This window comes from Chrysoperla carnea, chromosome X (genome assembly GCF_905475395.1).
Source record: "Chrysoperla carnea chromosome X, inChrCarn1.1, whole genome shotgun sequence".
NCBI lineage: Eukaryota > Metazoa > Arthropoda > Insecta > Neuroptera > Chrysopidae > Chrysoperla > Chrysoperla carnea.
In genome coordinates this window covers 31582846-31607943 of record NC_058342.1, presented here as the reverse complement: position 1 = coordinate 31607943, position 25098 = coordinate 31582846, and the positions used below count along the sequence as shown (strand labels likewise).

At 32.4% G+C, this 25098-nt stretch overlaps 1 protein-coding gene across 1 annotated transcript in view; it reads left to right on the top strand.

Moving 5' to 3' along the window:
* The window catches only part of LOC123302747 (protein eva-1), a 294696-nt gene that overhangs the window by 249592 nt on the left and 20006 nt on the right, over window positions 1-25098 (top strand). Inside the window, exons 4-6 of the mRNA XM_044885820.1 lie at window positions 9958-10235; window positions 17643-17781; window positions 18441-18590. Coding sequence (XP_044741755.1) covers window positions 9958-10235; window positions 17643-17781; window positions 18441-18590 — 567 coding nt within the window. The remainder of the gene's footprint in view (window positions 1-9957; window positions 10236-17642; window positions 17782-18440; window positions 18591-25098) is intronic.

Below are 25098 nucleotides of genomic sequence, written 5' to 3'. Positions count from 1 at the left end.
AATGGTTTGCGTCGTCAGTTTGAGAACTGTTTATTTTAACATGCACGTCCGTCTGCTTTGAGAGTGGAGTGTCTAAATATTTGTATGTATGTTTTCGTTTATTTACGCTTGTCAGATTTTGTGTATTTCCGCGTATATGAATATCTACTTCGTAGAATGATTAATAAAAACAAGCAAAGAATAACAATTGACTTTGTGTAGTTCCTTTTCTTGTAAAACTATTTGTTTCTGAAACAATCATAGTTTATGCATAGGAAAGATTTTCGAGTAACAGAAAACAAAAGAAAATCGATAATTCATCTCTATTTCTAGCCGGTTGCCGTTTGATTCGCCAATTTCAGACGGGCGAAATAAAATTATGCACAATTAATGTCGAGAGTATAATGTTCGATGTCGCCCTATTATCTCAGTTGGTTAAGGCGTAACCAATTTCGTCCGCGGTATGCTTAGGGTAGCAGGTTCGATTCCCGCCGTCGCAACAAAATTAATTTAATTAATAGTTGTAATTGGCTGGTGTAGTGTATGGTATATGCATGAAAGAGGTGCACTCAGCCTATGAAATTGTGGAGCTGATCAATGAAATTATCAGTGGAAAGGTGGTAAAACAAATATATTTTATCACAATGGGCTCTATAGCCTAAGTATGTCCTTCGTGGACAGCCAATAGAACCTAACCTAACCTAACATAATTTTCGATATCAGAAAATACAATATTGTCAACTTGTCTTGTCTTCTTGTCTTGTTTTTTTTGTAAGACTAAAGACGTTAGGTTTTTGCGCACATTTAAGCCTACCCTCTTCCAGGTTCGTTGTCATGAATAGACCTGAGCTGTAACAGTGAAGGTGAGCTATCATCTGTTCCTATTTCTCATATTGTGCTGCTCAAAAATCGTTGTGCACTACAAAACTCAAACAATCACCTACTTTGCCTGTTAGCTAGTGTCCCTTAATCTCCCCAACGACATTGCTTACGTGTTACAAGTACATTCCTCCCGCTCTCCCCCTCCATAAATTGGTGTTGAGTCCTCATCTGTTACTCTAGCCAGTGTCCCATAATCACTGGAATGGCATTGCTTACGGAATCCTTTTGGAGTGAAATGATGTACTTTGACCGTATAATTCTTGCAGTGTGTCTTGAAATGAATTCTTCTTCCTCCATAAATGGGTTTAGAAGCAGTCTTCAGTTCGAAAAAGTATTCCTGAACCGAATGTGATTACCGCTGGATTGTATCAATAACTCTATAGATAAAATGAGTACTTACGATAGGTATTCTCACGTTCGCTTCGTTATTTATAAATGGACCATTATTTTTATTGTTTAGAATGACTTTGTTACGTGATCTTTAGAGTAGAATAGCGTTAGTAAGATGTTGCAATAAGATACTAAAAGATAATTTCGAGAAGACCGCTATAATTATTAATATGCTCGATACATCGTTTCATTGTGCTAAAAAATTAACTTCGAACAGGAAACTTATACACCTAAGCTAATTTTTTGTTTGATTCCTGTAAGCATAAAAAAAATAGCTCAATTTATCTCTACCTCAGTTTTCATGAAATTTTGTCATAGGTGTTCATAAAATCACCTAATTAGTCCATTTCCGGTTGTCCTTCTGTCCGTCCGTCTGTGGACACGATAACTCAAAAACGAAAAAAGATATCGAGCTAAAATTTTTACAGCGTACTCAGGACGTAAAAAGTGAGGTCAAGTTCGTAAATGAGCATCTTATAGGTCAATTGGGTCTTGGGTCCGTAGGATCCATCTTGTAAACCGTTAGAGATAGAACAAAAGTTTAAATGTAAAAAATGTTCCTTATAAAAAAAAAACAACTTTTGCTTGAAACATTTTTTCGTAAACATCACTGTTTACCCGTGAGGGAGCCAATTAGGCGGAAATTTTATAGTATGTACCATACTTGAATATCAGTTATGTATGTGTCACATGTTTGTATGTGTTATGTGATAAAGATATCAACACTCCCTATGCATGGTATTTCAACAATTAACTCAGTCAATTTTTTGTTTTCACTTGTTCTTCTCTACAATTTGACCTTATTTTATGGATATTTTTAGAAAATATAATGAAAACAATTAGAATTGATGAAATGGGTAGATTTCATCAAAAACGCAAAATGTTTCAAATATATCAAACTACAGAATGTTTGTTTACAATTTTGTTATTCACTGAAGATCATTTGCATAAATAATAGGTTATGTTGTTTGGTTGAATGATGTCGGTAGTGACTACGTAGGTTGTAGCCAGTAACCGAACTTTATATTTATTTTATATACACGGTGTCCGATTCCAATTACCGCTTTTCAAATAATTTTAAGTATTAATCGGAAAATATTTCAATACCCTCATTTGTACACTGAAAAACAAATTCTTAATATCAATCGATATGAGGTTGTTTCAACCTTGGTGAAGTTGACACAAACGCATGAGTTGTTTATATGAAAGAAATATAGTATCTTACAAAATTCAAATATTGTTGTTTTGAAATACAACTCAACATAGTTTTAAACATTTTTTTTTCTTTGGTTCTACCACTTATAAATATTATTAAAAAAAACTGATGTGATTGGCACAACCACAACTAATTTCTATAGTCGAAAATCGCTTCTAAGTTGAAACTCGAAAGTTCGAATGGAGCACCGAGTATATAATATATTATTCGACCTGTGGACTAATTTTATTGTACTACATATGTGAGTTTTGTGTGTAGCCGATATATTTATCATTTATGTGTTAAGAATAATATTTATACAATATTTCTAATATCAAGTATCCATGTTCATCCTCTCTCCCACGTTTCGTTTACCACAAAATTTTAATTATTATGAGTTTTAGTACAGCAAAATTATTTATATTTTATACATTTTTAGATTAAAAATTGAACTAACCTAATAATTATGTATTTAATATCATCTATCGAGATTAACAGGAAAAAAATTCATAGAAAACAGCTGGCCTGGTTCCAGCCAAATTTAGAGGAAACACAAGGTTTATCTTTTCAACTTATATACATTTATACCAACGAGCAAAAAATTTTAACAAAACAAGAACGCTCTTCCGCTAGAATTGAAAAGTGTGATCAAAGTATTTTTTGTTTTTGTAGCCCAGTGTTTGATGTAACTTCAAATAGAGCTTCATTGAAAACGTACCATCATTTTATGTGCAATAATTATTGCTCTATTCAGTTACAAGGCCCACCAAGGGTAAATTTTAATGTAGTATGATGACGTCACATATAAGAATGATTAAAAATATGATAGTAAACTAACTATTTTCTCTAGCAAAATGTAAATTTATTTGTGGATATACACTCACCGGCATAGAATTTCGACAAACTATAATTATCGAAAAATTTCCCTAATTTCATTTATCAATATCTCCGCAAAAAAGTATCCAATAATGACCGCATCTAGCTCAGTTTTGTATGAAAATCGATATCACCCTTATCCAACTTCTCTAGGCTCGTTGGGCAAATATGATTTGCGTAAAAAGCACTGATTTAAGCACTAGAAATCAAACTGAATTCAATCTGCCTGGTGGATCAGTGGTATCATTGTTGAACTGCCATTTAAAAAACCTGTTAAAAATATTTTTTTAAATATTTTTTAAGAAGATATACAAGGATTAGATAATACTAGGGATTTCAATAAAACAATATAACTACATTTTTTGATTTTTGATTAACAAAGTTTAAAAAATTCTTAGGTCATCGGGCTTATTATTATTTTATCGTTCAAAGTTGACTGAAAAAATTATGAATCATATAGATAATCCTTTTCAATTGGATATTTCTATATCAAAAAATCTAGAAAGTGTGACAAAAAAACTATCTAAAATATTTAGACAATCTTGTAGTTAATAAAAATTACCATCAAAATATAAGGTTGTCGATGATATCAAAACAAAATTTTAATTTAATTATGAGTTCATCGAAGATCCATCATTTGATGAACAGAGACGACTATAGTTACTTTATTAATGATTGAAGAGCGATATCTTTATTATCAAATTTATAAGCAACACTTGCACACAATATATATTTTTGTAGTTGTGCGGTATTGTAAAGTTAAAAATAACAAATTATTTTACTATAAAGCATGTATTTGGTTTATATGTATGTACCATGCAATAAACCAAAACTTTTAATCTGCTTTCTAAATGCTAAATTGTGTGCCGTTGAGTGTATTTATGGATAGATAATAAAATTGTTGGAAATTGGTCAAATAAATAAGATAAAAACAAAGAACATTGAACAATATAATATATTGCACTTTTTAAACGATTTTTTTGTTTACACGTTTTACCCTACTACATATAAATTATATTTTTGTCATATATTTTCTACTCATGGAATAGGAATACAGAATAAATATTATGAACAATATTCTTTACGTAATCTGATTCGTCGATTCGTTTTTTTAGTCATATTTCCTTCGAAAATATAGACATGTCCTCTGTATCGAAAGTTAACGGAGAGACGTGGGAATAACCTAAATATCGATTTCATTCCCCAAGAACATGATTTTTGGAGTATTCAGATATTTATATAACTATTTGTTTTCCTCAACATTTGGATAACTTTCCCAACCCCCTGAAGTTCAAATGAGCTGAAATGATTCTAGTTATTAGAAGGAAATTCAGGGAGAATCTATGTTTTCGATGGTGTTCAGACTTTGTTATCGTCTGCATTCCTTTGAAATCGACATGTTAGTTACGTAGTTTTCAAGGAAGTTCCTTTTAAGGATTAACTTCCCAGATGCTATTTGTCTTTTTTGTATCGAAAAATGATAGAATTTCTCGATTTTCAAGCCTTATATACCTCGAAAGAATTTTTAAACGAATCTATTTGAAAATTCGCATGTAAATTGGTTTGATGAAAGTTCTTTTTTGGCTTTAATGTGATACTAGCTGCACCCAGCGGTGTTGCCCGTAATTAAAAGAAAATGGTGTTACCCGTGATTAAAAGAGATTTTGAGAGCTTTTATAGTTACTGTATCCCTATGTCATGTGAACCATGCATTTTACCGGTATAAAATATGTGCTATTCCAGACTATAATCTATCTCTGTGTCAAATTTCATCCAAATCCGTTCGGTAGTTTTTGCGTGAATGAGTAACAAACATCCATCCATTCATTCATTCAAACTTTCACGATTATTATATACAGAATGTTCGATTTACATCTAGGCATATAAATATCACGAGTATGACAGAATACATGCGTTAAAAAATTCATCTAAGTGAGAGGTATTATATAAATGTGTTGAAGCTTCGATATGCGTTGAGATAGTTGTAAGACGCTTGGAGAATAGGAGTTTTTTAGTTGAATAGATGAACTACTACAACAGATAAACCACGATACAAGTCACTTTTGTAATTTCATATAACACCTATTCTATAACACCTCTTACTTAGATGCATCACTTAACGCATGTACTGTGTCTTACTCGTGATATTTATATGCCTAGATGTAAATCGAACATTCTGTATATCAGATTTCATTTCATCAAAAATATAAAAAAAAGGAAAATCTCATTTCAATAGAAATCATTAAGTCATAAAAAATATGTTAGAGAGGAAAATACGACCTTAGCAATGGAGCTCTGCTGCTCAAAATTTTCTTCTTTTTTTGTGCTATACCACAATTTTTCTCTATTTTCTTTGGTATTATTTTTTATCAAGTTGTATCAAATTTAATCCTATTATTTTATGTTAGTTTTCTTCTCCAATTTTTTTTTTCTATTCAATACGACCATCTTTTTATTTAATAATAATAATAATAATAATAAGCTTTTGATAATTCATATATGGGTCGGATTCATCATATTAAGAAAATTGAATGAAGAGCCGATTTGCATGATGCAACATAGAATATTCTCGATGCATCAATTAACGTGTAAATTACATGCTAAAACATTATTTGCAAAAAGTCAAAACTTTAAGAGATAATATTTTTAAAATTACGTATTTTCAAGAACCAATTCTACAAGAAGTCGATCTTTTTCGAGCTCTTTCGTTAAGTTATTTCATTCATCATTTTCTGGAAAACATCAGTTTTTTGGAACTAACAATCCACATTAGAAAATACCACTGAGCATGGTTGGACAACGAAACCAATCGAGGGCCACCATTGGGAAGCCCTATTTTAGCTCAAACTTTCTTCGAGCTCTTTAATGAAATCGATGGGTAGCCCTCGTCTTACCTTTATTAATTAACACTGGATTATCTATAGCCTTAATGTTTTGGTATTTACTTAAACTTAACTAATTCCAGTAATTCCCAAATTTGAGGTTGCCCGCACATGTTTACATTACATAACCTTGAGTATTCTAATGAAAAACCAAGCAGCCCTCTATAGAGTAATATCGGCCAGAAATCCAAGCTCTTTTCAATACTATGAAACTTCAAACAGCTAAAAACCATGAAAAATATCAGTGTGCCTCGAAAAGAGCACTTTAAAAACAATAATTTATGAAAATTTAAATGAAGCGATCCGTTGATGGAATCTTCTCATGTACAAAACATGAAATAACGATTTATATGTTACCGTGAAAACAGTGACGTTGCAAGAAAAATCAACTTTGTTTGTTTGTTTTTGAAGCTATTGTTATAAGATATCATTGTCCGATGATTCAAATCAAAAGGATACAGTTAGAAAAACAAAACTAATAAAATATGAAACGAAAACGGTAGGGAACAATTCCCTCAAACCATAGACAAGTGTTGGTAAATATTTATAAACACACAGCAAATATAATCTTATATTTAATTTTCTTCATTTTTTTTTTTTCGATTAAATAAACGAATACTTAAAGAGTAATGATATAGATATATTTCGAATAATTCGAACTTATTCCAGTATTTAACGGATAGATTAATGTACGGTATTTATATTTTATTTGTTCAGTTAACAGGGTTTTGAATATAAAAAAATATACAAAAAAATAACTTTTCTGTAAATTTAGTATACCTAGATATATTTCATATACATGGTATAAAAACGTACTTTCCTGTTATAAAATAAATGCGGCAGCTACATAAATGTTGCTATTTTAGGTTAGCTTATATTGGCTGTCCACGAAGGACACACTTAGACTATAGAGCCCATTGTGATACCATATATGTGTTTTAACACCTTTCCGCTGATAATTTCATTTAACAGCTACTCAATTTCAGAGGCGGAGTGCACCTCCTTCATGCATATACCATGCACTACACCAGCCCATCACAACTATTAATTAAACTAATTTTGTTGCGACGGCGGGAATCGAACCCGCTACCCTAAGCATACCGCGGACGAAATTGGTTACGCCTTAACCAACTGATTTAATAGGGTGATGTTGTTATTTTGAAATTTGCGTTGTCCTCTGTTTTATCCTTCTATGTTTTTGTGGCCAAGTGTGCATTTAAGCTTATGTTTTATAATCGGAAGTGACTAGCGTTTAGTTTAACATTTAATTTGCTTAAATGATTGTGAGGTTATATTTCTGCACATTCAGTTTGTTGATTTTTTATTTTTTATCTAAATTTAAATCAAAAAAATATTTTTCTAATTTAAAAAAATAAATTCATAAAAAAAAATGAAAACAACCCTGTTTTTACCTTAAGGGTAAAAATAAAATTAAAAATTTACATACAAGATTATTTGATGCAGTTGTCATTGACTTAATGATATGTACATAAGAAAAATTCCTCTCTAGCAGATCGATTACCAAACCACGATGAAAATATACTGTTGACGAAAATGATTAAGGTGATAAGTAAAAGTACCTCCCCTATCTCAATTCAATGAATGAGATAAAATCTGTGTGTCAAGTTTATAGAATCTATCGTTATGAAGGGTCTTTCAATAAGAATGATACTATTGAAAATTTAAATTTTGGTAAATCCATCGTTTTGACCTTGAAATTTTCAAGGGCACACTTTTTTCTTAAGGTATTTGTCTTTGTACAATATTGTAAAAATAGTGTACTACATCATACAGCAGTGATATGTACGTATAGATATACTTAGCACAGTCAAATAAGTATTAATTTTATCATGCTTTTAAATCGACTGTCCATTTATCACGTATTCTGTATGATAAACATCTGGAATTCTGTATGTAATAGACATCTCTCTTACACTACTTATACTCTAAATATAATCGTTTCTGTTATACAAAAAATTTTAATAACTTTGAGTAATTATATCTCAAGAATGAAACTGTCAATAGTTTTGGTTTTTTTTTTAAACTCACATGCACAAATTCATGAATGTTCAGTTAGTTTTTTGAAAATATTTTAAATCTAGTTTTTTTCTAGATTTCCAAAAATCGGTTTCCAAGGAATAAATCGCATTGGTCGGTGGGTTTTTAAAATTTTGAAAACTCTTGTTTTATATAAAAATTTTTTGTATTAATCTTATTGAAAGACCTGTTATTTTGCGGTTCGTATATATTTTACGTTTTTTTTTATACATTTTTAAATGATTAGGGTTTGTATATGATAGTGGAAAAAAGAAAAAAATGAAAAGAAAAGCTATTACGTCAAATGAGAAAATGTCAAATAATCATAGGTCACAAATCACATGGACAAGATTGAAAGTATTTATAACATGTAGAGCATGGTAGCATGATAGCACGGTAGCACGGTAGCACACTGTGAAGAAACGAACGTACATACTACACTGTAAAAAAGTTCTTCATACGAAATATAAATCTTTTGATTCAAGTACGTCATGCGTTTGAATACAGACAAAGGCTCTATACCAGGCATGGGCAAGTTATTTTAGGTTTAAGATATTCACTTTTAGATAGCCACTGATATTCCCATATAATACATACTATAAAATTTGCATCTAATTTATGCCCTCGTGGGTAAACAGTGAGGTTAACAAAAAAATGTTGTTTATTTTTCTATAAGAAATATTTTTTACATTTAAACTTTTGTTCTATCTCTAACGGTTTACAAGATGGGTTCTATTCTCTTTCAAGGCCCAATTGACGCCCTGAACACTCTGTAAAAATTTCAACTTGATATCTTTTTTCGTTTTTGAGTTATCGTAATGACAAGCGACAGCAGATAGACAGACAGACAAACAGAAAACCGGAAATAGACGAATTAATTGATTTTATGAACCCCTAGACCAAAATTTTGTTCGTAGCATCAATATTTCTAAGCACTAGTTACAAACTTGGGACTAAGCTTAGTATACCTTGATGTATTTCATATACATGGTATAAAAACCTGTCAAACCACGCAAACGTTTGACTCTAGATTCCCATTTTTAACAGTGTAAGAGTAACATTGATACACAAAAAATGATATTTATTCTGAAAACCTTTTTCCACAACAAAAAGTTCCAACTATTTTTTTACAATTTTCTCAATGCGATGCGATATTTGATATTTTTACCTTCTATTCATGATCACATCAGTTCGTCACATCTCTTTACATTTGAAATGCATTAGAAATACATTCTAATGGTGATTAGAAAAAAAAATTTCAACAGCAGCAGAGCGCCGTTATTAAGGTCGTATTTTCTTTCAATTTTAAGTTTTATATAAATACGTATTTCGACAAGCAAATAGTCATCATCAGTATGAATTAGCTAATCGTAATTACTCTTATTAGACACTTTTAAAAAAAAGCTATTGAGACATTCAGGCATCCGTAAATGACAAAATGATAAACATTCATACCGAAGAAGTACGGAAGTACACGAACAAGCCCGAAAATATGCAAAATTGTGGATTCTTGTGTAACTTCAATTTCTGAAGGGTTTGAAAGTTCATAAATTGAAAATAGATGTACCATTTGCAAATTATTTATATTTTAAATCTTGCGTGAGCTAAATGCTCATAACGCGAGAGCTGGCGGGTTAATGTATTAATTATTTTGATATAATAATCTTGAAACGAATTTGATGAGATCAAAAAATTAATAGATTTGTTTATTTTTAGCGCTGATATCAGGCACGTTACGTACATTTCAACGTGCAAAATGCGACGAAGAGCTGGTTACACTGAATTGTCCAAAAGGTACAACCATATCAATACAATTCGCACAATATGGTAAATCTGGTGCATCGAAAACATTATGTCCACCCATACAAACACCAACGTATCATCATGAAGACGTGATGGCATCACGTCGTGGTCTATACCATTACAATACACAACCAACAAATGTTGTCAATTCATCGAACAATATCACATGTTTATGGCCATCAGCATTACAGGTAAGCTTTTATATATAAATTATTATCATCCCTTCAACCCCTTGATAATACCCCTAACCAACGCTCTAAAACCCCCTCTCTAACCTTCTTGATAATAATATGTATGTGTATAACGTAGGGGAAGATGTAGTACCTAAAATCGAAATATATATTTATGTGTTTTCGGAAGCCAATTTATGGCTTCAATATTCATAGGCTTTTGTTCTGAAATATTTTTATTGTATCAAAAGACGTTCAATATTTAAATTAAATTAAAGCTTAACTTTAAAGTTCCTGAACTGTTGAAAACCAAAAAAAGCTGTTCTACTCGTCATCAGAATCCAAAAAATTTAATTTTGCTCTATCACATCCAAATTTTATCCAATTTTGAGAAACCAAATATGTAATTCTACTAAATTTGGGTCATAGTCTTCAAATTTATGATCAAAATTAACCTAGCTCTATTAGGTTTCAAGAATGTGGAGGCATGGTCCCGGAATTAAGCACATAGTTGAAAGCTAGCGAAAAACTGACATCACAGCTGAAAAGAATGACCCAAAAATAGTGGGTTTCAAAAAAAATTTCAATAAGATCGGATAAAATTTGCCTGTGTTATCAAAATAATGAAATTTTTTAACTTTATGACGTCATCAGAATCCAAAAAATTTAGTTTTTCTCTATCACATCCAAATTTTATCCAATTTTGATAAACAAAGTATGTAATCCTACTAAATTTGGGTCATACTTTTCAAATTTATGATCAGAATTAACCTAGATCTAATAGGTTTCAAGGAAGTGGAGTCTTGGTCCCGGAATTAAGTACATAAGTGATAGATAACGAAAAATGACATCATTACTGAAAAGAATGAAATTTGTTTGATTATTTTTCGTCTAGATTTATGAAGTTATAATAAAATTCATCATCAAAGTTAAAATTAAGGTACAAATAATTTCAACCACAAGTCTAAACTTGTCTTGGCGCTCGTACTACCTTAATATAAACGTTGTTCAGTAAATATCTGTATATAATCTACAGAATGATTCAAGTTACATTATACTCTAGGTACAACATCTTACCCTGTATATTATAGTCTTCTTGAAGTTTCATTCATATATTCTGTAACAATTAATTATTCTCCAAGTGTGATCAACCAGTCAGACCCTTTGTAATCTTTAAGACATTTCACTTGATTAACACTTCCATTTACAACAATCCCTTTCCTCTGTGCACGTATAATATTCGAGAATGTAGAACTAAACTGCTTTCCAAGTATTCAGATTTCTAGAAATGTAAGCAGGATAATATTTCGTTCATAAGATGGTGATTCTCAATTACCTTTTTAAACCAATTTGCATGTAATTAGTTGAAGATAGTGTCTCTAGAAATGAAAATAATTTCTACCTAATTATGGTCCAAAGACTCAGTAATTTCTATTTTGAAAACCCGAACTTATTCGAGTCTTGGTATTTTATAAAAAAAAGTAGTGTCAGCTTAGAAAAAATATGATGGATGAATTGTTTAGGAATGCATACAAACGATTGTTTTGATTCAAAATTTATTTTAAAAGTATCATTGTTATTGAAATAGTCGCAGAAGCAAAACACTAAAAAGGGTCAAAGTTCGAAAATTTGAACAGTAAGTCAGATTTGACATGAAAATGATTCTAAACTTGTTACGCGGGAGTTTTTGGGGTTGCTGAACACGAATATCACGGCAGAATCGGGCACCAGATACCTGGTGGCTGGAGTACCCAAGGCACTATTGGTATCCTGGAAATCTTGGAAAACTCCAAGAGATGTTGGGATACCGGTTACCCTGGGCACCATTTATTTTTCACTACCGAAAGTACCCTATTCTGACGCGATATTTGTGTATAGCGATCTCAAAAACCCCCTCGTAATGCATTCAAATCCGACTTACTTTTCAAATTTTTCCGAACTTCATTGCTTCGTTTCTGCGACTAAAACAAAAAAAACAAAAAATTCATAAAAAAAAAAGGTAATTGTGCTTAATTTCACAATTTACATGCTACAATTTAAAAATATATTTGACGCACATACAGCCACGAACACCTGCAAATCGTATGTATCGGTATGTCACATAGATATGTGACTATGTGACTACTTCAATTGAACATCAAAACAAAAATTATACGCTTCTGTAATTAACATTTTTTAAATTTTAATTGCAATACTTGAATACCCAACTATACTGTATATCACTAGTTAGTAATACTTTACCCGAAAAAATTGACTTATGTTAGGTTAGATTGACTTTCCTTGGGTGGGACACATTTAGATTATAGGGACCGTTCTTATACCGAAAAGAGGCTTGACCCAAACCTGGCTACTACTCCATGAGCCATTTGAAACACGAGTTTCAGATCAGATAGATCGTCAAAAAAAGACAGACTCAAGTGACTTAGTTTTCTCATGACAAAGGAGAACGTTTCCTTCTGCTCTCTACTGTGACAGCTCCTGAAATAATCGTGATGCACTGATAGATTCAGTAGATCTGTGGGCTTACCGTTTTAGCCAGTGTCTTGTAACTGCAACTATTTTGCTTATAAAACCCTTTAAGGGGAGACTGGAACTACGTAACGCCTACGGTTGCGTCTTTGTCTCTCTTAAGATTTTCCCATTCAGGAGCAGCTTGCTGTTCGCAATTTGAACTATCAAATGTCTATGACCGCTTGAGATAACTATGAAAGCTTTGTGATATTTCTAGGAAGCTCTCTGTGATGTCTTTGTACCCATACGTATGCATATGCTAACAATAAGTTGAGTTATGTTGTAAATATACAGTGTGTCGCATTTAAGATGAAGACATCCTCATATTTCGTTATTTATAGGAATATAAATTTGAAACTTTGCACAGTGATACGTCAGAGATGAAAAATATGGGTATAAAAGGCTAGGCAAAACATTAAAAATCGGCCCTATTTGTCAATTAAAAAAAAGTGACCCATCACCCTGTATGACTGTCCAAAATTTCAATACGTTATTCCTATAAATAACGAAAATATGAGGGTGTCTTCAGCTTAAATGTGACACACTGTATATATAAATAGTCTCTCCGAATTGAGCTAAAATGATCAATTTAATCCATTGAGGATGAAATAAGACCTTAGTAATGGAGTTATGCTACTCACGATTTTTTTTTTTTTGGTATTATGATATGTGTGAATGTTGCCTAAAGTGGTGGAAGTAAGGGTGGGGATAGTATATTTTTATTTTAAATATGACATGACATTCATTAAAAAAAATATTTTTTCGCCCGACTACATTTGAAAATTTTTTAGTTTTTTTTTTAAATTATTTTTCCAAAAAATTATTTTTTTCCCATGAATTACGTTACATTTGCTTTAATGACACTCTAAGGGGAGGGGGAGAGGGGGAGAGAGGGAGATGATTCTGTATTTTAACTCAACATTTACAGTCATAATATATACAATTAAAAATTGACTTATTCAAAACGAAATGAAGCGAATGAGGCCAATCACACTTAATGCTATGTCATTGACCTATTAACCCATGCTATATCTTTTACACATTGAAGGGAAACCTGTTAGGATCCATTTTGATAGATAAGTTGTTTGTAGTAAATCTTTTAAGGTTTAAGGAGATTTGCAAGGATTGAATAATGATTCTTGTATTACCCATTGTACAAACAACCATCCAGTAAAATTTTCTTCAAATTCGAATATCCAGCTCCGAGCAATACGGTTCTGCTCATTAATTTATACATAAGTGGCTATCTAATTCATGGCCTTGGAAAAAGATTCACAAATATCGTATAAATACCTAAAGAAAACACTAGAACAAAAACATGAAATACAACTCAATTTGATGAAAATCAATAAAGAAAATAAAATAGAATTTTCTTTTTTTATTTGACACTTTCCCGATGTGTGTGTTTATGTCAATTATTGTTATTCACTTCCAAATCTTTCAACAAAATCAATTTTTTTATTTGACTGTAAAAAATCTGTCTGTCGTCTGTCGTCTGTCTGTCCGTCTGTCATCACGATTACTCAAAAACGAAAAGAGATATCTAGCCTTAGGTCCGTAAGACCCATCTTGTAAGCCGTTAGGAATAGAACAAAGATATATTTTTAATTTATCGATAAATTCGTTTCATGTAGTAATATTTCTAGCAATGCGTTTTTCTTTATTGTTTAATGTAATAAGTCATGAGGGACTCAGTTACGCCGTGAATTTTTAAATAGATTTAACTGTAGAATAATGAAATATAAACACACTTCAGCATGGAAAAATCACAACTAGTCTAAGAGCTGAGTGGCTTTTTTTGGGTACATATTTGAGGCACATTGAAAATATTAGAGTTGATAACTTGTGAATATGTTGATGGTGAAATCGACAACCTGGCTGAGACCTATGAAATTTTTAATTTGCAATTTTTTCTATGTAAAAAATGTTTTTGAGGCACTTTGAAACTTATACCATTTTAAAGTTTCATATTCAATCACACGAAATATCATCGCCTAGCATAATTTGGTGGGGGCTAAAATAGCCTGGCAGATGATTTAAATGCATTTAAATCATCTGCCAGGCTATTTTAGGTCCCACCAAATCATGGCAGGTGATGATAACTCGTCTAATTGAATATAAGACTTTCAAATGGACTAAGATTCAAAGTGCCTCAAGAACATTGTTTGCATAGGAAAAATTGCAAATTAAAAATTTCATGGGTCACTAATGCCCCCCCCCCACCTCCCAGCCAGGTTGTCGATTTCACCATCGACAAATTCGCAAGTTATCAACATTAATATTTTCAATGTGCCTCAAATATGTACCCAAAAAAGCCACTCAGCTCTCCAGCTAAACGATGAGGTTGTGCTCGTCGCTTGTGTATGTATGCGTCTGAATGTGTGTGTATGTGTGTGTTAGTTGAATGACTGGCATTGGTATGGAAAATAAGATAAGAAAATTATTGCCATGAGGAAAGGAAAATATAAAAGAGTTATTATTTATGTTTTTCTCTTGTTTGTTAAATACATAATCATATTAAAATTTGTATATTTCTTAACAACACTCTAGTGTAATTCCATATAACTCATATAATAATTATTACCATATACACCAAGTCTTTCCTCCCCCCACCAATACCCCCTCCCACCTTCGCGACTCTGTATATTATATAATTCTTTGTATCTATTATGTATTCTTCGTTAATATGTATACAACTTTTGTTTTTAAAAACATTTCTTTTTTTTTCTGTAATATTACATAAGATGGGAAAAGCAGGCGAGACGTTTATTAATTTTCTTAGAAAAGCGTGTTAGTTTATGGAAATTTTAGCTTTGGTGGTCAACAATAAATTTATTTTGTTAGAAAAAAATTTTTCCTCAAACAAATTCTACATTGAAATGCGGAAAAATAAATAAATCGGCAAGTTTTAAAAAATGTTTCAATTTGTATACTTTTAAATACGTTGTAAATTTTGAAACACTTTGTAGTTTTAAACAGTAAATACTTAGTAAGATCCATTCCTAATTTGATTATTCGACTTATTTTATGTATAGAAGATTTAGCATAGAATATTATTTGTTCAAAATACAATCGAACACAAAACTTAACATATCCCCATGATCCATCTATCTACGTGGCATGGGGGCTTGGAATGGTACACATGGCAAATGAGCTTGAGGATGATGTTTTAGTAGGTATATTCATGTAACAAGGGATTAATTAGGAGAAGCTTACGAGCTTCAAACTTTAACATATATTTAAAAGCCCGCATCAATGTATACCGTCAACTTACTTCTTACCATATATACCGATACCATGTGTTCCAGCTCCTAGCTTTTTAAATCATAAACGTTTTAAACATGTATCCTTTTTGAGCAATTTTCTTTCCCTAACACATCCAAACTATATCCAACTTTAATAAATCAAGAATAGAATCATCCTAAATTTGGGTCATATCTTTCAAATTTGCGGTCAAATTTAACCAGGTATAAAAGTTTTAAAGATAGTTGAGTCCAAGTACTGATATTTCGCTCAATGGTGAATATAAGCGAAAAAGTTACATCATTGATGAAGAGTTTGACCCAAAATTAGTGTGTTTCAAAAAAAATTTCAGCCAAATCGGATAAAATTTGTGTGCAACATGACAAAAATCAACTTTTTGAACTTTATGACGCCATCAAAATCCAAAAAATTAAATTTTGCCCTTAAAAGACTTAAATCAATAGCAATACTTAGATCGATAGTTCAAGTCCGACTCCAAGGAATCGAATTTTTTTTTAAATTAACCTAATTTCTATTCCAACATATCTTAAGTTGTCTCGATTTACTCATGTGGTTGTGACAATCACATCAGTATTTTATTATCAATCAAAAAAGACTGTTTAAAACTATGTAGCATTTCAAAACAACAATATTTGAAATTTGTTGGACAGTATATTACTTTCATACAAACATAACTTAAGTTGTCCAGTCTTTTTAAATCTCCTTGAACATCCTGTACATACACTACACGACATTTTCTAAAGTAAACGTGTACACATATTACCTACATAATCTTATCGCATTGTACATATACATACATATATTATTAGGTATTCGCAATGTCTTCGGCCTCGACTATAATATTAATTGATGCTCTATCTTTTACATGCTTTAAAAATTTTCTTTATAAATTGCTGCTGTTTTTTTTTTATACCATGTATATATGAAATATATCATAGTATATTAAGTTTAGTCCCAAGTTTGTAACGCTTAAAAATATTGATGATACGAATCAAATTTTGGTATAGGTATTAATGAAATCATCTAATTAGTCCATTTCCGGTTGTCTGTCTGTCTGCCTGTCTGTCTTCTGTCCCCTTGTCCGTCGTCTGTCCGTCTGTCATCACGATTACACAAAAACGAAAAGAGATATCAAGCTGAAATTTTTATAGCGGGCTAAGGACGTAAACAATGAGGTCGATTTCGAAAATGAGCAACATAGGTCAATTGGATCTTGGGTCCGTAGGACCCATCTTGTAAACTGTCAAAGATAGAACAAAAGTTTAAATGTAACAAATGTTCCTTGTAAAAAAATTACCAACTTTTGTTTGAAACTTTTTTTCGTAAATATCACTGTTTACCCTTGTGAGCTCAAATTATGCGCAAATTGTATAGTATCAGTTGTATATGTGTGACATGTATGTATGTGTAATGTGACAGTGTAATCAACACTGTCTTAACTTGGTATTTCAACAATTAACCCAGTCAATTGTTTTTTTTTACTTGTTTTTTATATGCATACTATATATTCGACAATTTTCTTATGAAAAATTTTCCCCTGTGTAAATAATTTTACCCTCCTCTGCACTCTTCCCTTGCACTTTGCCTGTGTATGTTTAATCAAAAGATCTGAATTGTACAATACTAACGGCCGATCTCACTGACTCGTTTTAGTACTCTTTGTTACAGACTGTGGTGGAAGCATGCCAGAAGAAACGTCAATGCAAATTTCATCCTTCCGCACATACATTTGGTGGAGATCCATGTCCTGGAGTACGAAAATTTGTGGAAGTTGCGTATAAATGTCGACCATGTAAGTTAAAACTAGATATTGGGGTAATCATGGGCGTACCTAGTATTGGGTCCGAGTTTAGCAAAAATTTTTGGTTAAGATAAAAATTACTTTTATTGTACTAAAAAGTAGAAAATAATCTTTTCTATGAGTCACCCATACCCAACTATTTGTAAAAGCTTGCCTTCCACATTGCTTTTACGAATAGTCGGGTATTGAGTGATTCATAGATAAAATTATTTTCTACTTTTTAGTACAATAAAAGCTTGTTCCTTAAAAAGTATTTTTTATTAATATTTTTAATTTAAGACTAAGAAAATGTTTATATCAAATATGGCGGAACCGATGGGAAAATCACGAAGCCACAACCTTACCATACATTATCATCCAAACTGCAAAATTTCAGCTCAATCGGAAACCGGGAATCAAATTTGACTTTCAAGATTTGATTACAGGCCGACAACGGGACAGGAGAAACTAAATAAAAGACTAACTCGAATTTTTTCCTACAAATTTCATTTTAAAAGTATTCATGCATTCTAAAAAAAAAAACTAAATAAATGGAAAATTCAGGTCCAGAGGGGGGAGGGAGAGGGTGGTTGCTGTAATCTACTTTGTCCTGCGTACGCCCATGTGGGTAATTATTTCAATTAGATTTAATTCCAAAATTTGATTTTCAGATGAATTTTTAAGTGAAACTGCATGTGAAAATGACAAAATACAATTGGAATGCGATATGAATCATCGTGTAGCTGTATTTTCGGCTAGTTACGGTCGAACTGAATATGAAAGCGTTCATTGTCCCCAGCCAAAAGGAGTAGCCGAAGAAAGTAAGTCAATTTTTTAAATATAAATGAATTTTGTGACATGTTTCGTAAAAGTGCGAAATATTTTGTTTTGGGTCTTGATGTTGGGTGAAAATTAGTCTAAGGTCATTTTCTTTCTAAATATTATGAGATTGTGATTTATTTGAAAACATGTCCTTCGCAGTCTCAAATCGTGCATCGTTTTCATATTAGCAAAGTAGCATTTAGCAAAATTAAAAACAAAAACTTGGCTTGTTTAGATACCAAAAAAGTCTAAATTCGATTGGTTTGACGATTGAACAAATATTTTTTGAAGTATACTATAAAGGATTCCACGGCGATTTAGGAATTTAGCCTTATATAGCTGATATCTTGGAAACCATAAATCCTATCGTGTTTGAACCGGCGGGATTGTTTTTCCTGGACCCAAATTGACCAAAAACCAAGTTTTTATCAAAATCAGAGACTAAAAAATTTTTCTGATTTTTTGAAATTTTATTAAGGGGTACCCCTTAAAAAAAATCGAAAAAATCCGAAAATTTTTTCTGTCATAGAATTCGATGAAAATCAGTTTCTTGGGTAATTTGGACCCAAAAAAGACGAAAATTTTATTTATTTGTCGATTTGAAAAAAATTTTTTGAGGTATAACCAACTGAAATTCAGGAGAATCCGCTTCCCTAAGCATACCGCGGACGGAATTGGTTATGCCTTAACCAACTGAACTAATTGGGCGACAGCTCCTGTACTAATATAACGATAATAATTGTGTATCGTTTATTCAAACGTTAAGTCTTAATGTAAATATTCTTCACGATTGTTATTTAGTGTTCTTTTTTTGAAATTATTCATTACAAGTGCTTGTTCGTTTTGTCTTGTAAAACTTGTATTCTGGTAACTGGCAAGTGGTAACTGGTTACTAGTATAATTGGTAACTTGAATATTTGTACTACCGTAGAAAACAGTTACTATTTCTTTTCCAAAAGTCAATAAGTCAATTGAAATATGTATATTAGTCTGAGTATATTTTTATTTAGATAATACACTCTTCTTATTTACTTCTCTTTTATACATTCTTAATATATACAGGGTGTTTATTTATAAAGTTGAATGCAATTTTTTATGCCCGGTACACATAATACTAAGCGGCGTTGCAGTAGGTTTCCAAAGTATCACACGTAGAGTGCTAGAATTCAAAATCCATGGAATCGAGTAGGCTATTTCTTGGAAAATATTTATTCAATCGACAATTAAATGAAATTTTGTCTTTTTTGGGTCCAAATTACCGGCTGCAAAAAACATTTTTGGATTTTTTCAATTTTTTCTAAGGGGTACTCCTTAACAAAGGGGTACGCCTGATTTTGATGGACCCCTGATCTGAAGGGGGACTCCTGATCTTGGTTCTAGAGCAATTAGGGTCCAGGAAAAACAATCCCGTTGATTAAAATATGATAGGAGTTTTGATTGCCAAGATATCAACCTTAGAGTGCTAAACTTGAAAACGCCTAGATCCCAATAAGCCATATGTCGGAAAAAATTAGTTTTTCGAAAGTTATAAGTCAATATATGCACTTAATTATTTTATTTTGAGAGAGAGATGAAATTTTGTAACATCAATTTAAAAAAAAATCATATTTTAGGCTTGCTTTCATCAAGTATTCCACCCATATATCTTCATTTAAATATAATGCGAAAGGGGCAAAAAAATTGACACACTGTAAATGAAATATGTATTACAAAAAAGAGAAACACTATCAACTGAATTGTGTCAGGGTTTGAACATTTTCTTTAAGTTTCCCTCAACGTATACTACAAGTAGTAATGTTTATAATTTATTTGCGTCTGTTATGCTACTCTCGGCTCATCGCTATCTCTTTTTAGTGCTCATACACCGAGTCAAAGACAGAGCTAGCAAGCTCAATTTATACGACCACCCTTCTCCGTTACATTCTATTATGATTGTACAACTTTTTGAATATAAGCAGCATAAGATTATTCTTATAATAAAAGTTAGAACAATACGAAAATTTTACTTTCGTAATTTCCTGTATAAAATAAATAAGAACGAAAAAAAAAATACTCGCGAGTAGCAGGTTTCCATCATTAAGGTCATATTTCCCCCTCAAATGATTTTTATTCTAAGATGTTCTTGCAATAAGTTTTTTATTTGAACAAAACGGAAGAAACGGTAAAAGTTACATCAAAACTGGGAATCGAACCCGCGTTGTTTAGATATACGTCTAGGACCAACGCCTTCACTCCTTCAGACATATTTTGACAGAAGGTGGAGGGATTACGAAGTTGACACCGACAGAAATCACTCTCTTGGCCTTAAGTCAACTTCACTGATTTTCACTCTACTAGCTTGATTTTGAGAGTGCGCAAAGTCTTAAAATCGTTGAAAGAAGTAGTATATCCTCTTTTCTCACATTTATGTGAAATCAATTCCTGCCTTAAGCAGATATGAAGGATTGAATAATACTAGGAATTTCAATAAAACTTTATAAATATATTTTTTTATTAACAAAGTTTCCAAATATCATAAAATAATCCTAGGTCCAGTTGGCTGAAAAAATGATGAATCATATAGGTTATCCTTTTAATTGGATATTTCTATATCAAAAAATCTAGAGAGTGTGATAAAAAACTATCTAAAATATTTAGACAATCTTGTAGTTTATAAAAATACCATAAAAATATTAGGTTATCGATTATATAAAAACAAAATTTTAATTTAATTATGAGTTCATCGAAGATCCATCATTTGATGAACAGAAACAACTATAGTTAGAGTATTGATGATTGAAGAGAGATATCTATATTATCAAATTGATAAGCGGCAGTTGCACGCAATATATTATGTTATTGGTTTATATGTATGTACCGTGCAATAAACCGAAACTTTTAGGCTTACAATCATCTTGATAGCAAGAATTTTCGCTCATTTGAACTGGAAGTGTCAAACGGGAAAGAACCCATAAAAATTATTCTGTAAGCTATAAAACGGATATGTTACACAGCCCCATCCCACTCTGTTGACTGTCGACACAGTACAAAAGTCTATATTTTCCCGTAAAGTATAACTAATAAGAAAAGAAAAAAAAGTATGATGAAAATTTTTCGTTATAGAATTTTGTGTGATATGAGATGTGATAGCTTTAAGTCATTTTAGCACAAGTTTTCTGTTCTGTGATAGAAATAAAACCGAATATAGAGACGCATTCTATTGCTTATAATCGTGTCAATGACTTTTATTGCTAATAAAATGCATTAAAATATGCTATAAATCAGTTTTTTAATAAAATAGTGCAAACATTGAAAAGAAAATTGAATATGTTTTGAAATTGAGAAAATAGAAAAGAAAAACTTGATTTCTATATAGATGTTACGTGATTGTTCATACTACTTTAAACCTTATTTATCTTTAAAGTGGTTCGACTCTTTAAGCAAATACAGTGAATGTTTAATGTTTTCTGCGGTTATATTATACTTCAAAGTCTCTTGATCACAATACCCACAATTTTGGGGCCACTTGCGGAGCCAAGTTTGAATAATTTTATTTTAAAATTTATTGCGCTCCTCAATTTCAGAGGCTGAGTGCACCTCCTTCATGCATATACCATGTACTACAACAGTCCATCACAACTATTAATTAAATTAAGTTTTAGTTATTAATATTACAAAATAATCCAGGGGAGATTGTATGGAAAAATCCATTATAATGATCAATAAAATTGAAAAAAAACCCAACTCAACTCAACTCACTCCCACTCCCACTCCCACTCCCACTCTCACTCCCACTCCCACTCCCACCCCCACTCCCACTCCCACTCCCACTCCCACTCCCACACCTAACCCAGCCTAACCCAGCCTAACCCAGCCTAACCCAGCCTAAAAATTGTAAAAATTCATTAAAAATGATCAATAAAATTGAAAAAAACCCAACTCAACTCAACTCACTCCCAACTCAACCCACTCCCACTCCCACTAACACTCCCACTCCCACACCCACACCCACACCCAAACCCACTCCCACACCCACACCCACACCCACACCTACCCCAGCCTAACCCAGCCTAACCCAGCCTAACCCAGCCTAACCCAACCTAACCCAACCCAACCCAACCAAAAATTATAAAAATTCATTAAAAATGATCAATAAAATTGAAAAAAACCCAACTCAACTCAACTCACTCCCAACTCAACCCACTCCCACTCCCACTCCCACTCCCACTCCCACTCCCACTCCCACTCCCACTCCCACTCCCACTCTCACTCCTACTCCCACTCCCAAACCCACTCCCACTCCCACTCTCACTCCCACACCCACTCCCACACCCACACCCACACCCACACCCACACCCACACCCACTCCCACACCCACACCTAACCCAGCCTAACCCAACCTAACCCAACCTAACCCAGCCTAACCCAGCCTAACCCAGCCTAACCCAACCTAACCCAGCCTAACCCAACCCAACCCAACCAAAAATTACAAAAATTCATTAAAAATGATCAATAAAATTGAAAAAAACCCAACTCAACTCAACTCACTCCCAACTCAACCCACTCCCACTCCCACTCCCACTCCCACTCCTACTCCCACTCCCACTCCCACTCCCACTCCCACTCCCACTCCCACTCCCACTCCCACTCCCACACCCACACCCACTCCCACTCCCACTCCCACTCCCACTCCCAATCCCACTCCCACTCCCACTCCCACTCCCACTCCCACTCCCACTCCCACACCCACTCCCACACCCACCCCCCTTCCACACCCACACCTAACCCAACCCAACCCAACCCAACAAAACCCAACCCAACCCAACCCAACCCAACCCAACAAAACCCAACCCAACCCAGCCTAACCCAGCCTAACCCAGCCTAACCCAACCTAACCCAACCTAACCCAACCTAACCCAACCTAACCCAACCTAACCCAACCCAACCCAACGAAAAATTACAAAAATTGTAAAAATTGTGTTTTTTTTAATATTTTATGATTTTTTTGATTTTTACAAATTGCAAAAAGTGTAAAAAAAGTTTTTGTTTCCGATTTCGATAAAACTAAGTTTATAAGGTAATTTTGACCCGAAAATTACAAAAATCGTGTTTATTTGACCATTAAATGAGTAATTTTCGAGATATTTTATGAATCTGACAGTAGAGCCAACATTTTCATTCCATTCAGTCACTGAAATTATCCCGCATTGAATCTAATTATTCCGAAATTGTCCTTTTCATTTCATCAATTACGATTCATTACTGTTTCGAACATACAGTAATAAGTTGGACAAAGACCCAAGATATTTGTTATTCATTTTATTACATTAGTTTTTTAACAAAGTGTCCGAAACAACCATTTTTCCGTTGATAATTTCATTTATCAGCTCCTCAATTTCAGAGGCTGAGTGCACCTCCTCGACTTAAACTCTTGAACCACATATTATTGTCAAAAATTGGAGACAACAATGTTTTCGAGAACGATTTTGAATCGTTTAACAGCCAACGATCTGAAAAACTGAAATGTTTCCAAAAAAAAAAAATGCAATCGATAAAACGTATGCATGTTTTACCTAATAAAATATGTGATTAATATTAAAGTCAAACAATAATGAGTGTTTATATTAATAATAGCAGTTGCACAAAGCATTGTAATTTATATACTAAATTAACTTTAAACGGATATAAAGAGGGGTAGGGAGCTTTATGGAGGGGGATTGTGGTGGGAGTATTATTATATGTGGACTATATGTTTATACACACAAGCTTATTATATAAATGTATAGACAAAACCAGTTGTAACGACATTGACCGGACCACAGTGGAATATTCAAACCAGACGTAGGCGAGTTATTTTAAATCGAAGTCACCATCGTTATTACTTTATTGGGTGCCATAAACTTTATTGTGTGTCTCTTTATTCAAGTCCGCTTTATTCAAGTAATGAGATAGAAAAGGCGCAAGTTCGCGCAATGTTTTTCATAAACATGTTATTGAATACTTAAACTTTGCCCTGTTACAAACAATTTTAACGAGCAAAAAGGAACACACAAACAAAAACCTTTGAGTTTGATAAATTTAATGAAAAAAGTTACCTTTTTAAACAGCAAAAATGAATCACAAACCTTTGTCTTCAATATTTAAAAAAATCCTTACTTAATTGCACTAACAAACACATTAAACGTAAATTGAATTACACGGTAAATTGAGAGGAATAACAATAATAACATGTATCCGTAAGAACAGATAGATTGCGGCTCTGTATATAAAAAGTGCCCACCGAAAAGTATACAATTATTGGCGCTGCTTTAGCAAAAATTTTAATAAGAGTAAGATAAAGATCTAAAAAAGTTATTAGAGAAGGATAGAGAAGTTATTAATCTAACACAAAGTAACAAGAGTTAGATAAATTTCAAAACAAGTTGTTAGAGAAGAATAGAGAAGTTCAGATCAAACACCTTTTGCTAAACTAATTCCATTCTGAACAATTTAAGAACTGTTATTTTGAATACTTTTTTACTTTGACCC